The sequence below is a fragment of the Neltuma alba genome, unplaced genomic scaffold (genome assembly GCF_004799145.2).
Source record: "Neltuma alba isolate B1F8T4 unplaced genomic scaffold, ASM479914v2 tig00012586_pilon, whole genome shotgun sequence".
Classification (NCBI taxonomy): domain Eukaryota; kingdom Viridiplantae; phylum Streptophyta; class Magnoliopsida; order Fabales; family Fabaceae; genus Neltuma; species Neltuma alba.
Window position 1 is genome coordinate 431,521 of NW_021637038.1, and position 15,501 is coordinate 447,021.

At 32.6% G+C, this 15,501-nt stretch overlaps 1 protein-coding gene across 1 annotated transcript; it reads left to right on the plus strand.

Moving 5' to 3' along the window:
• The first annotated feature begins 4,909 nt into the window (after nucleotides 1-4,909).
• Nucleotides 4,910-14,203, plus strand: LOC114728992 (proline-rich receptor-like protein kinase PERK1). Its single transcript, XM_028915934.1, has 9 exons — nucleotides 4,910-5,306; nucleotides 9,333-9,434; nucleotides 10,284-10,649; nucleotides 11,141-11,227; nucleotides 11,317-11,387; nucleotides 11,617-11,696; nucleotides 11,896-12,028; nucleotides 12,386-12,553; nucleotides 13,944-14,203. The coding sequence occupies exons 1-9, from the start codon at nucleotides 4,943-4,945 to the stop codon at nucleotides 14,007-14,009; spliced, it is 1,437 nt and encodes a 478-aa protein (XP_028771767.1). The 5' UTR covers nucleotides 4,910-4,942; the 3' UTR covers nucleotides 14,010-14,203.
• The last annotated feature ends 1,298 nt before the right edge of the window (nucleotides 14,204-15,501 follow it).

Here is a 15,501-nt window from a genome sequence, read left to right on the forward strand (position 1 = left end):
TATATTTCATTAAAAAACATACACACATATAACTCACGTGGATGCCAATGGAATATGATATCATTTATGATGTTTTTTCCCCCTTTTTTATTGAAATACACATGAAAAGAACAGGTACGAGAGAGATGAAAAGTGGTATTTTGCGTTGTTATGTTATGCTTTCTCTACCCTTCCCAGAACTGTACTGATTCATTTATGAAAAATTTAAACAGGCGAATATTATGCTTCCTCTAACTTCTTAGAATTGATTCATTTATTAAAAGAAAAAAAAAATTAAACTGGCCACTCGACAAGAAGAACGGGAGTAAGAAGAAGATTATTTTACTTACCAATATGTAATAGCCACTACCCACAGATCTTTCTTGCTAGAATTCTTAGAGTCTTTTAATTTAGGAAACTGACAAACTCAATTATTTTTATATATTTTGATATCTTTTATATGGGTTTTGTCAACTTAATTAGTCCCTTTTGACCTTAATTGATTGATTAATTGATTTAATATGTTTTATTTTGAATTATTATTTTATAGGGGCAAAATTGTCATATTTTGGTTTAATTGTGACTAATTGATTTTTGAGGACAATTAATGCTACCTTATCTTTGAATTTTTGCTTGCAGGTTTTTGGAAGATTTTGAAAATAAAAAAAAATGAAAAAGAAAAAAAAGAAAAGAAAAAAATAGTAAAATAATTAAAAAAGGGGGGCAAAACGTTGCGTTTTGCCCCCACCCCCTAATAACCTATTCAAATGACCATCATCTTGGAGAAAGCGGGCTGAAGGAGACGGAGCGGAACACACGATTCGTAGGGAGTGAACAGTGGCGGCGTGAGGGAGTTACGAAAAAAGACTGCATCTTCTTCCTCCCCACGTTGTGAACGACACAGGGACCAGAGGGACTCGCCGGAAATCACACCCACACTTCTCCATTCTTATTCTCACCAATCCCAACCATTGTTCCACCATCCATCATCTTCTTCTCCTCCTCCTCAGTGACAGCGAAACAGAGGCGAGCAGCAGCGTGAACAACAGAACAGAGCAGTGACGCCGTGAACCTCAAACTTGATGGCAAACCGTGGCTAAGATCCTCTGATTCTCCAATTCAACAATAATGGCAGGAGCTTGGATCTTCAAGGGGGAGTTCTAGTTGCTTTAATTTCTTACTCAATAATTGTTTAACAATTCCTAGGTCTTAGGATAGTTTTTCTGATTGTTGGGATAATTGTATTGCTTAATCTGATTATATTTAAGGATTATTGTGACTGAATTATTGCTTAGTATTTGACATTGGGCTGTTTATAGTTTTGATCTCAATTATAATGTTGTGGTTATGACATTTGTATTGATTTTGGAATTAATATATTGTGATTTTCTAAGGTGGCTTAGAATTTTGGATCATATAGTCTCTTGCTAGCTTTAATTCTGTTATTTTGGATTTAAGAGTTCTAATTAAGCATTGGTTTTTAGCATCCTTAATCCCATTTTACTATTCTGGTTGCAGTTAGTAAGTTGGGATTTTAGGAAAATATTTTGTGGCAACTCGAGGTGGCTCGGTTGTTGGATCAAAAGCTTAATTATGATTCTTAATTCATTATTTTTAACTCCCACATTTTTTAGAGTGATGATTGCCTTGTTGTTGAATTGGAGGATTGATTTTTATCAGTGTTATTTGTGTGTCTCATTTTCATTTCTTTAATCTCCATTCATTTTAATCACTTTTATATAAAAACAAAAAAAAGTATTTTAATTTCAATTTGATTCGTAGTATTTAATTAACAGCTTTTCAAAATCAAAAATCTCTTTTTATAGTTTAGGTTACTTGCATTCATTTACTAGGGTTTAATTTCGTTTTCGGCTCCTCAAAGTGAAACGACCCGAGTTTTGCACTATATTGCATTAATTCGGTTAATTTTTTGGAGTAACCCCAAAGCGACAATTAAGGGCAGTTAACTTCAGAAACTTTTTCGCACCAGTAGGCAGTGCCTTCAACTTTCCCGCGTTGTTGGAGGAAGAAGAACAGAACGCGCGAAAAGAGAAATGGGACTTGCTGCTTGAGGGAGGAACGTGGAATATGAAATGCTACCTCCGGTCAAAATCATAAAATCATATTTATAGGACCTTGTTTGTAATCTATAAATAAAATCTTATAATTAGAACTGGAGTAGTATCTGAAACAACACCGTCTGATTTAGTTGGCCCAGATTCCATTTTTTCATAAAAAAGGCGTTGTTCTAAGTGAACGATAAAGGTAGAGGAGAAAAGCTAGACCCCTAAAGTCTCATCGCAGCTCCCTCTCCTCTTGTTGAGAAACAACTTATCAGTTAATCAATTTAGAGAAATTAAGAAAATCAAATAAATTATTCTAAAGTATTATAATTAATTTTTTTTATCCACACAAATTTGTTGCCGGTAACATATGCTATAATTAAGTATTTTTTTTTTTTTTCAAATTAATCAACTAATTCTTACAACCAAAGATAGTAGTTAAATATATAATATTGTGCTATGTAAGTGTGATTTTGTTTTTTATCTTCCACCAAAATTGCAACAAAATACGCCATTCCTCTTCAAGTCCCCATAATTTCTGTCTTATCCTTCAAAATCTTGTAACTTATTTTATATTATCTGCAAAATAGAAAAAGATATAAAAAGATTTTGTGGAAAAATAACTTTTTATCCAAAAAAATTACATTTAGAGAAAAAAAAATAAACACACCCTAAGAAAGCTATAACTCTGCCTTAGGAGATTAAATAGGTGAAAAATTGATGCCCATGATATGTGAATCAAAAATTAAAAAAGAAGTTCAAACCACCAACGGCCTTGTCGTCTATAGGCGTGCATCGATGTCGTGATCGTCAATCAAATCCGCCATTATTGAGATTCACTATTGAGAAAGACAAATTCAATATGTCCAGCTCTCATCGTCCTTCCAATGATATTATTTTGCTCTATTTTTTTAAAAAAAAAATTTGGGAAGTCTAATAGGAGAAAACGACCAAAGCCAAACAAAGTGACTTGTTTAGAGAAAAATAACTTTCATATTATTTATCACAGGGATTATTGGCTAGCCGAGTCAGTGCTAGTATCTTCATTTCATAGTTTCATTCAGCCCATTATTCTCAGGTCAAAGACAAAAACTTAAGGAATTGTTTTAATTAAAATAATTTATAATAAGTTATGGAGGGAGTATCATTCTAAATCCCTTTCAATGAATTCTCACATATCAACGAATGATAATTAAGTCATTAAATATGTGTTACATAGATAAAAAAATTTTAAGTTTGTCTTATAAAAATGTTATTTCCTTCTACGTTTACAAATCATTATCATCTTTCCCGTCTTTCTATCTTTTCAACAAGAATTAAATAAGGATAAAAACGGTCCTTAATAACTCTAAGTGAACTTATATTTAAGACAAAAAATTTCTTCCACACGAAACCTTATAATAAAAGGGGGAGTGGTATTATCGGTACATGATACAAAACTTATGACAAGTTTGTTGAATTTAACCATATTTTTAATCTGATTAAATCAATCTACCTCAAGCAGTAGCACGTTCATCATTAGGAATTCAAAAGACACAAACGAGGCGAGAAATAAACTGAATGGGAAGCTCCAAAAAATTTGTTAGCCAGCACAGCTGCTATACCTAATTCTTAATATAAAAGTTAGATAACTAATTTGAGAAAATTAATTAAATTATTTAATTGTAACAAATATGTGCTAACCTTCCTAAACTATCATTGTTATTTAATCATGTGTATTGAAACTATCTCTTAGTGGAACCTAGCTCTTACAATAACCAATAAGGATATTTTATAGAAAACAGTATAAATTTCAGAGATAAAGTGAATTGAAGTTTTATATTTAGAACTAAATTCAATTCCTAATAATTAGCTGATATATTAAGGAGGCGGGGTAATATATTTTAGGAGTCATTTTAGGTTCTCCGAATCTTGACGTTGTAAGAAATAGACATTGACTTTATTCAGCTTATTTTTCGTCAGCACTGAGGTGTTGAGACATGGATTGTATAGGCGAAGAAAATTCAAGAGCAATCCATGTCACTAATTAAATGCCTCCACCAGCGTCTTTTTTTTGGACTCACCAGCGTCTGTTAGCTGTAACGTAATTGTGCAATTACTGGTCAAAAAACGTGATTGTGGAATTGTGCAAATTTAATTAATGGTATTTCATATTCTGAGTTAGACAGATCAGAGTCAACGTGGAGTCAACTGGGGTCTTGTAATAACACTAGATCCCTTGCCGCTCTCAATATTCTACATATCATCGCACTCGCTCGCTGCTTTAGAAAGCTCAAGTAGACGCACTTGAACGGAAAAAGCCACAACTAACTCTTCGCCGGCGATGCATCCACCGTCTCTGAGTACACCTCTTCCTCATTAAGAGACAAAGTAAATTAAGGTCTTATATTTAGAACTAAATTCAATTCCTAATAATAAGCTGATATGTTAAGGAGGTGTGGCAATATATTTTAGGAGTCATTTTAGGTTCTCCGAATCTTAACACTGTAAGAAATAGACACATTAACTTCATCTATCTTATGTTTGGTCAGCACTGAGGGGTTGAGACATGGATCATATAGGTGAAGAAAATTCAAAAGCAATCCACGTCACTAATTAAAGGCCTCCCGCCAGCGCCTTTTTTTTTTTTTGGACTCATACCAGCGTCTGTTAGCCCTAACGTAATTGTGCGATAGATGGTCAAAAAACGTGATTGTGGAATTGTCCGAATTTAATTAATGGGATTTCGTAACCTGAGTTAGACAGATCAGAGTCAACGTGGAGTCAACGGGAATCTTGTAATAACACGAGATCCCTTGCCGCTCTCAATATTCTATATATTATCGCACTCGCTCGCTGCTTCAGAAAGCTCAAGTAGACGCACTTGAACGGAAAAAGCCACCGCTAACTCTTCGCCGGCGATGCATCCACCGTCTCTGGGTACACCTCTCCCCCATTACAGACTCGACGATTACCAGCCAGGGGCCCCACCTCCCTGGGACAACTCGCCGCCTCCGCCGCCTCCAACTGATGACTTCTCACTGCCTCCGCAGTCAGAGTTGGCCCCTGCCTTGGCTTCAACCGCGGCGCAGTCCGTATCGCCTGCAGAAGCACCTCCGCCATCGCACCGGTCTCCGTCAATCTTGCTAATCGCAGGACTGGCTGTGCTTGGTTTGTTGCTGATACTGGGGTTATTATGTGCTGTTTTCTTCATATGGAGAGCGAGAAGGAACAGAAGGATGAGAGGAAAAGACAACCCCTCTGCACAACCACACCAACCAGGAGGTAATAAACTCCTTTTGCATTGGGGGGGTGAAAATAAACAACACGTGCAAAAATATCTGCTCTTCCCTCCTCTCTGTTTTATCTATTTAATTTTACTTTTACAGTCATTGAGTACTATATTTTACATAAATTTCTTGGATCATTCATACGAAATTATTATACAAACTTTTATAACTTTTATGGATCATTCATACAATATTATTATACAAACTTTTATAACTTTTAGGGTCAAGTTATATCCAGCACCCCAAAGTATTTTCTCGGGTGCATCTAGCATCCTTGATGATTTTGTGTTGTGTCCCACCCCTTGAATATTTTATTAGATGGGCTTAGCACCATGAAGTATTTTTTAGTGCATCCAGCACATTAAAACATTTTTTTAGATGCATCCAGCACCTTAAAATATCTTTTAATGTGTTAACACCAAGGCAAAAAAAAAAAATTTTCAGGATGCCAGACGCACTTAAAAATATTTCACAATACTGGATGTGTCACAAAATACTTAAAGGTATTAAATGCATCTGAGAAAATATTTTAGGGTACTGGACGCACCTTATCCCTAACCTTTACCCTGACAATGCCGTTTTAAAGAAATTATCCCCAATAATCATATTTACTCTTCTCGTAATTACCATCATCAACTTGGGAAAGTTAGATGACTCTGAATACTCATATGTGTTAAAGCAAGAGAACAATTAGTTGAAACAATAATGGAGAAGCCAAAAATGAATCAAACTGTTAAATGCATGCGTGAACAATTGTTTAGATTTTCTCTGCCTAGAGAGAAAATATTTGTTTAAAAAAAACCCGCTAATTGAACAATAAGATCTGTGTTTTCTCCTTCCTCTTTTTGTTCTTCAGATGTGTCCATACATATAGTAATTTCAGATTTTGAAAGTTATAATGTTGACCTATTTTTGCTGAAATGATGTTCTAATTTTCTGCATAAAATCGGTGTCTGATCTGGTGCTTCTATTGTTGTATTTGAAAATTGGTTCTCGGATGTATTTTCATTCGCTGGTCTTATTAATCGGAAATGAAGATATTGTTTTTTTAAAAAAAATTAGGACATGACCTAGAAGAACATTTTGTAAGTGGTACTCCTCTGGCCTTAAATATAAAACCTTTTTTGTAGTGTAAATTACACTACAAAAAGAATTTTATATAAAAAGAGTCTTATATTTAGAATTGAAGGAATTTTTTCCCGGGGGGTCCAAATTTCGTAAGTGGTATCTACAAAAGCGATCTTGAAGCGCTCACATACCTACGTACGAGGACGCCTTACGCCTACACGAAGCCTTCTGAAAACGCTCCTGTAGACCCCGGGGGGGGGAGGGAGGGTTGTTTCTGTTGAGGAGAAAATAATATAAAACTGTTTAGGATTATTTGATTACGCCCAAATAATGCCATTACGGAGCGGTAAACAGATACTTCCTCTCCCTCCTCTACTTATTATAAGATCTAAAGTTTTGATAGTTTATTCTTTTTTTATAAGATATATTTTGAATTCGTCTAAATATTAAATGTATTTTTACTTATTTTATCCTTGTTTAAGTATACTCTCTCGTTATCTTTTGAACATATAGTTTTTCTCATATATTTTCCAGCTGTCACATACCCACTTAAAAATAAAAGAAAATTTGAAAATAAAAGTAAATTTTCTACATATTGATTAATTTAAACTAAGTTTAATAATTTTCTTAAACATCATAATTTGATTATTTAGATCTTATAATAAGAAACAAGGGGAGAGTCTTTAGTTCTACAAAGAGAAAGTATGAGTAGAGCAAGGACACTTAAATGGTACGAAGGAATTGAAAGGGAGAGAAGAAAAATTTTTTTTTTAATGAGATCGATTTAAAAGATTGAAGAAGTGGAGTTATCAAAGTTTGGTAAAGAGAAGATGCAAAATAAAAGAATGAGAAAAATTAATTAAGAGCCTTTAATACCACTTCTTCAATTTTTGAAATTAAACTCATTAAAATTTTTCTCCTATTTCCTCCTCTCCATTTTTCCCATACAGAACTAACCCTTCTCCCCCCTTCTCCTTTTCTAATGTTTCATTCTTTTTCATCATTTATCTCATTATTAGTATTTATCTATCTTATTTGCTCTCTTATTAAATAATGGTATACTTAAAAAAAAGTTGAATTTTTATTTTTAACTAATTTTAATTTTTTTTCTTAAACTCCGTAATTTCTTCAAAAGATCTTATAAAAAGGACCCTCCTCAAAGTGATTTCCTATATTCACATGAAGAAATTATTAAATTTTTAGGGAAAATTGGAACAAAAGAGAGAATGATATTTGCTAGGGAGGATCATAAAAATTGAAATTATTTATAGGGACCAGAAATTAAAATATGACTTTACAAATGCTAAATTGCCCCCAACCAAATTAAATCCCCTACATTCCCTCCCCTATTATCTCTCCCACAAGGCTACAATCCATTTTTATATAATTTTAAATTGGCTAAAATATACATTTTAGTTCTTTAATTTTATACAAGATTTTGACTTGATCTTTTAATTTCTAAAAGTATACTTTTAATCCTTTAGTCCTAAAGTTGTTAACAAAAAATGGTGACATTGAGATATTAAAAGTTGATAAAATATTCTCAAACATGAACATATTAAGTTTAATTTTTAAAACAACCATGATTATTACAAAAAAATCATTTAAGCCTAACAATTTTAGAATTAAATTAAAGGATAAAAAATATAATTTATTAAATTTAAAAAAAATTTACGCAAACATTCTTCAGTTTTGGCAAAAATAAAAATTATATTAGCTTAATGAGATTCAAGATCTTTTATAATTTATTATATATGTTGAAAAAAGTTATATGTGTCTTGAATATAAAAATAAAATTTACCCAAGAAAAAATTCAAAGAAAGTTTGTATAATTTGTGTACAAGAAATTTATGTGAGTTATGAAAATTATTAAAAAAAATCCATGTAATGTTAATGAAATTTCAAAAAATCCAGATACTGTTTTATAATTTTCATGCAAAAGTGGTAGTCAGGATGCTTCCATGAAAGAATACCTGTGAGTAATCCAAAAAAAAATATTTTCAATAAATATTTTAATATCATGAATAAAATTTATGGTAAATCACAATATAAACAAATGATAATAAGGTTTGTTACTATTCATATACTAATACTAATTACTACTGTAAGATATTAGGCAAAAAAATTTAAAATTTGTGTATTTTAGTTACAGATTATTTAAGTGAAATACAACTTCGTTCATCTTTCTTAATTTTTTTTAAATTTTTCTCTTACAGTTATATTGATATACCATGCATGGATTTATGATTGAAAAAAGATATATCATATATGCATGGTTTTTGTTAAGTACAATACTTATATCAAGTTGCTTATATCCATTATATCAAGTTTTCTAGTCACATATAACTATCCCTGTAGCGCAAGGAACCTGCGCTAGCGGATCAGGTCACAAGCTTATAGACCCCCCGCCTTATTGATTCTCTTTACAGGACGGTAGGAAAGGAAGTTCGTTTTTCTAATTGACACAAGCCTATTGATTGAGTTCGTAACCCCGGTCACTGAACTACTGTGTCCTATTTTTAAAATATTAGCCTTTAATAACATTTAATTATAAATTCTCATTAAAAAAAAAAAGAACACATGGCCATGTGTGATTATAGAACTTGATATAATGGACATAAACAACTTGACCTAAGTTTTTCTATTTGTGAAATGATTTTGAGGAGGGAATCTTATAATACACACACAATATAAAACTCTAATAAAAAATATCATTTATTTATAAACTGTAAATTATAAATAATATGACTTATTTTTTTATCTCGCGAGGTCCGCATTAATTTGTTCATAATTTGACATGTTATGAATTTTAAACTGATAGTATGAATTGGGCAGAAAAAATTTAATGATACAAATGAAAGAAAAGGGCATTTATGTTTTTATATTAAAGTATTATATTTATTAAGGAAATAATTAGCCTCTCATTTCAATACGTTGCTGCCGTGCTTCACAGATCCATCCCACCACATCGCCATGACCCCGTCAGTCAACAACCCACAGTCGCTGAACCGTCCCCAGCCATCAACCCTCACGGTGCCTTCTCGAGCACAACTAGGTAAGGTTAAATCTTAAATTTCTGAGAAAATTAGGACTTGTTTGTTTTAATTTCTTATTTTGAAAGCAAGTTTTTGTTTTCAAAAATTAAGAAAAATCTTGTTTGGCAATTTGTTTTTAATCAGGTACTTAAAAAAACAGAAATATGTTTTAAAAAACTAAAAAATCAAACATTTTTAGATTTTTTTTGCTTTTTTTTTTATTTCTTATTTTTTGATTGGGAAAATTGGGAAACTCTTTCTTCTCCGTTCGATAGCTTTTTCTCCATTTGAAGACTTGAATTCTCATTGAAGGTTTACCTTCCAGTCTCAGTATGCTTATTTTGAAATATAAACTTTTAAAACAATTATGCAAACAGACACAAATGAGGCCTTGATATTTTTTTTTTGTCTTTACAGTTGTGACTCAATTGTAACTTAGTATTTAAACTTTAATTCTCGATTGTAACTTAATTCCTAAACTTTAACTCAATGCAACTAAGTTCTTATAATTTTAACTTGGTTCTTAAACTTTGACTCAATGCAACTCAATTTCTATAATTTAATTATTTAAAAATTAGTCTCCATGTTTTTAAAAATACAATTATAAATTTCTTAAATTTCAGGAACTAAAATTTTAAATAGTTAAAACTATAGAGATGAAGTTACAAATCGAGCTAAAACATAGTAAAAAATATAAGCATGACAAGATTAATAATTTTCCCCGGCCCGTTCAAAATTAACGGTTGCTTCTTCTCCTCCAAATTAGCCTGCCAACTCATCTAGATTTGTTGGAATTTGGTTGGTATATCCAAAAGAAAATGAAGATCATGATCGAAAATAAATAATTTGGAGAAAATTATTAATTGCAGGTCGACCACTGTCTAATCCCAGAGTCTTGGAAAGGTCACGAGCACCAAGAATATTTACATATGAGGAATTAGAATCGGCAACAAAGGGGTTCGCGGAGTCAAATAAACTGGGCCGAGGTGGTTTTGGCACAGTCTATAAAGGAGTGCTCCCTCCTGATAACGAAATTGTGGCGGTTAAGAAGCTAAACTCTGGAGCACAAGGAAAGGAAGAGCTGGAGACTGAAATCAAGGTCATAAACCAAGCCCGTCACAAGCATATTGTTTCCCTCGTTGGATACTACATTGATGAAGATGAAGCCCTTAGGTCCGACATGCTGCTTGTTTATGAGTTCATCCCAAATGATTCTTTACAGTACCACCTGCATGGTAATTAAGACTTTGACCCATATGATTAGACTTCTCCGCTTCTTAATGTAAGATCTAATTAATTAATTTGAGTAAATTAAGAATGTTAGTTGAATTAGTTAATATGTTATGTTTTTTTTTTGTCCTAAAACACTCTAAGTATCTTCCATAATTCTCATATTCCCTCTTCTACTTGACTATTGGGGGGGACATCAATATGGTTAATTTTACATATAGAACTAACATCCACTCTTCAAAACTCCTCAATTAGGAGTAATAATTAGCGTGTGATACTAATCTTCGTAGTTGTTTATTAATTACTACGTGAATTGATAATGCACCAGTGTCTGTTATATATGAATCTTCTGTGAGTTTGTCCGTTCGAGATCGAGGAATTGATGATATCTGGCCTGATCTTACGCACGTATCTATGTCATAAAAATAGTACGGGTATATGCACGCACGCACACTCATATAAATATATATATATATATATATATATTATCATGCAGGGACAGGCACAGAAACTATAGATTGGGAAACAAGGATGAAGATTGCTATTGGCTCCGCAAAAGGATTGAGATATCTTCATGAAGACTGTGAGTTTCTTGATTAATTAACTGACTTTATTACTCTTGTGATCTTACGTTTTTCATCAGTCCAATATAACATTGGTGTTTCGTTTTAGGTGAACCCAAAATCATACACTGTGACATCAAACCACACAACATTCTTCTTCAGGGTGATTTTCAGCCAAAGGTACCTCTCTTGTAACTTCACAATCACAAATGCAAGTTTATCGGAAATAGTATTAGGAGGAATTCCAAATTGTTCTTCCTGCACCAAAGAATCCATTCAATTAAGAAGTTACTTGACTTGGCTTATCTTCAATTCCAACTTGGCACTCTGAATATTGATATATATATATATATATATGTTATATCTATCACAAAATAATTATGTGTGCTTGTATCTATTAATTAATCAGATAGCAGACTTTGGACTTGCACAACTTTTATCTGACACTGTTACCCACGTCTCCCAGTCACGATTCATGGGAACTTTTGGGTAAGTCTTGGCTTCTCTCTTTGAATCTCAACTCACCATATATACGGAAAGCTAACTAAGTACATGGATTGCCATTGGACAGTACTTTTTTCTTTTTGATTGTCCCCGTTTTCCGTTAACTGTGTTTATTATTTCAATAATCTCTAACAAGGTCTGCTATATATATATATATATATATAAATATATCGTTGGAACACAGATATTTAGCTCCGGAGTATATTCTTGGCGGGAAGATCAGTGAGAAGTCAGATGTCTTCGCCTTTGGTGTTGTTCTTTTGGAGTTGATCACAGGACGAAAACCTAGCGAGTGCACAGGAGGCATGGTTATCTGGGTGTGTGTACACAGTACTCAGCTTGCTCAATATTTTTTCCCGTACACAGTCTGCGTCCTTAGAGACGAACTATCTGACCATAGATAACAGAATTATAGAGTTGCATTAATTAATGTTCATAAATCGTTCTTTCACTCTGAACTCTGGATTTTTTGTTTCCATATTTTTTCCTTCATCAAATACTAAATTTTTTGGATTGTTAGTTACCAAATATGTCTAGATCAAGATATACATCATCAAGCATGCATTGACCGAACTACTTGTCTATATATCAGCTAGCTATTTCAAATTTCAATAGAAATGGTGCTGACCAGAATCTTAGAGATAACTGATAGTAGTGAATATTTGAAATTACAGGCAACCCCTCTACTCATCGCAGCCGTGAGATCCGAAGATACAGACTTTGAGGCTCTTGCTGATCCAAGGTTGCGCAATAAGTACGAGCCCGAAGGCATGTTTCGAATGGTTTCTTGTGCTGCTCATTGCGTCTGCCGTCCAGCCGCGCGTCGTCCTCGAATGAGCCAGGTTAGTGCGCGCGCGCGCACACATTTACGTACTATACATGTTTTTGCATTTCAAACTACAGTTTGGTCCCATGCATAAACTTTATTGGAAGAATTTTAATAAACCCTCCACTGAATAATTAATATCAGTCAACCCCCCCCCCCAAATTCTGAAATTTCACTGCACTTCCAATGACCAAAAATTTTATGGGTGAAAAGAGAAAAATAACTTTGCTTTATTTTGGAATTGTAAATTCCATTGTGTCTCTTATAAATCGTTGAATTTGGTTTGTAATTTACTAAATTTTGATTGTGAATCACTGAATTTCAATCATTTTTTTACCCTAAAACAACTAAATTTGAGTTGTGAAATTTTCTTTTATTATATTTCTTGTATATCGCCAAATTTAGTTTGCAAATCACCAAATTTGAATTATTCATTCACACCAAAACAATTGCATTTGAAACTTGTGAATTCTCTTATGTGTAAATCACCGAATTTAGGTTGTAAATTACCGAATTTGACTTGTTCATTCACTTATAAAATTTACAAGGATTGACAACTCAAATTCGATAACTAACAATCCAAATTCGGTGTTTTACAACCCAAATCCAGTAACTTACAAGAATTTTTTTAAAAAAATAAAGTCATGGTATTATTGTCTTTTCACTGATAGAATTTCGGTCATTGGGGAGGCAATGATATTTCAAATTTTTTTGGGAATTAATTGATATTAATTGTCCACAGCGGGGGTTAAATGAAATTTTCGCAACATTACTTTTTGTCTATCCTTAACGGTGCTTCTTGTCTGGCTCACTATAAATCTTACATATATTAATAAATGAAATATAAAATGGTTCTCAGGCAAAAAAAAAGAATGGTTCAATTTTTCTTCGTTTATTTAATTATTAATTTTTTGTTTCCCTATAAAGAAATTTAATTATGAGGATTGGATTTTTTTTAATAAAATACACTAACCACCCTTTTATTTTACCTAGATTACACAAATCTTTTTCCTATTTTAAAAAAATATAAAAATTTAAAAAAGTGACTTTGGTAGATTAAATATAAGGGAGTTAGTCAGGGAAATAGGAGATAAAGACAAGGAGTGTGTTAAAAATAACGTACCTCTAACTTATTTTCATGTTACTACCTTTTAAAAAAAACTTTTATTTTCGTCTCAATTTCCTCATCATACGAGGGGTTAATTTCTCTCAATGTGAGTATTTTTTCGTCGCCCGGATATTGTAACATGGTAGGCTTTTGGAAATTAGGATACCTTAACTTCTGGAATTCAGCAATTTCAAGATGAAACTTGACTATCTGTGAATTGATTTTCTTTTTCTTTTTGACAAGAAAAGATTAAAAAAAAAAGGGAGGTTGAATTTAATTAATTAATGTGATGGAGCAGGTGGTTCAAGCTTTAGAAGGAACGATTCGCCTGAATAATGATGATCTGACTGAGGACGCCACGTGAAGAAGTCAACGCGAGGCGTGTAGAATTTTGCATGGACAATGCATATGTGCCTGCGTGAGTTTCAAATTAAATGAACCCATAAGCTACATTATTTATTTCAGAAGTGTGATTTTTAATTTTATAGATGGTTTCATTGAACTTCCGTAAGCAGTATACGTATTGAGATAATTTTGAATGGATTGATATGGAGATTTATCATAAATAACGTATTGGTTAAGTAAACCTTTACTTAGGATCTCATACTAAAGCTGTTTAGTTTATAATGAACCATATTTGATCCAATTAGTATTCAAGTAACTGTTTAGTCTGTAATGAACCATACTTGACCCAATGAGTGTTCAAGTAACTGTTTAGTCTATAGAACCATATTTGACCCAACTAGTATTCAAAAGAACTAAAGTTTTAAAAACTTTTTAGAGTTAAAATGTATCCAACACCTCAAAATATTTTTTTTCAAGTGTATTCTGTATCCCGAAGTATTTTGTAGTGTATGCAGCATCCCGAAGTATTTTTTAAAGGCGTCCAGCACCCTAAAGTATTCTTTTTTGCCTTGGGGCTGGACACACCAAAAAATATTTGTAGGTACTAAACATACTTAAAAAAATACTTTGACATGCTGGATACACCAAAAAGTATTTTACAGTGTTAGACACACCTAAAAAAAATTTCTTGGTGCTGAATACAACTAAAAAAATATTTTGAGGTGTTGGATGTACATTAATCCGACTTTTTATCTAACTTGAAGTACTTCTTCATAAGGAATGGGATTTTTTTGAAAAACTTTGAAAATCCAAACGTTTGATTCAAAACCAGGTTCAGTGGTTCAAAGCGTTATTATTGAAAACCTTTTTAAAACTTCGTGAGAGAAAATAAGACTCGGGTTCAATCTACTCTGCTTGAACCAAAGGACATTCATTCTAAGCCATACCGAAGGCCTCTATTTAGCCTTTTCAAAGTGAAGTGTTATCATATATTTCTATACCTCAAATCCTAGTAATTAGGATCGATTAGCTACCTGTTGTTTAAACTCAAAACCACAAACTCGAAGCAGGTCACGAGTAGAGAAAGAACATTTCTATTCAAATAATAAATCTGCATGCATAAGAAGCTTTTTTTTAAAAAAAAAAAAATTGAAGGAGAGGGTTTATAACCTCCTCTGCCCTTGGTACATCAGATCGATGGCTTATTTATTTATTTTTTGCCAGCAGATCGATAGCTGATGAACACTAATAAAAATGGACAAAATAGGCGCGCTGGGCCAAACATAATAGGATATATGAGCCGGCCTTGGCAAATTCTCTTCTTTCTTTCTTTTTTTCTTTTTTTTTTTTTTAAAAAACCACCAACTGTGGTTGTATAAATTAGCTTAATTTAAACTATTTTGTGCTACATGAGATAAATATGTGAAAAAAATTTTATCTTATAAAAATGAAAGCACTCAAACCCATGCTAACTCTTCTCTTACCATCAACTTGGGGGAGTTAGGTTTTGA

Coding starts and splice junctions, on each gene's coding strand:
- LOC114728992 (XM_028915934.1), top strand. CDS start 4,943: ATGCATCCACCGTCTCTGGGTACACCTCTCCCCCATTACAGACTCGAC. Junction 5,307..9,332: donor ACAACCACACCAACCAGGAG/GTAATAAACTCC, acceptor CGTGCTTCACAG/ATCCATCCCACCACATCGCC. Junction 11,697..11,895: donor CGATTCATGGGAACTTTTGG/GTAAGTCTTGGC, acceptor GTTGGAACACAG/ATATTTAGCTCCGGAGTATA.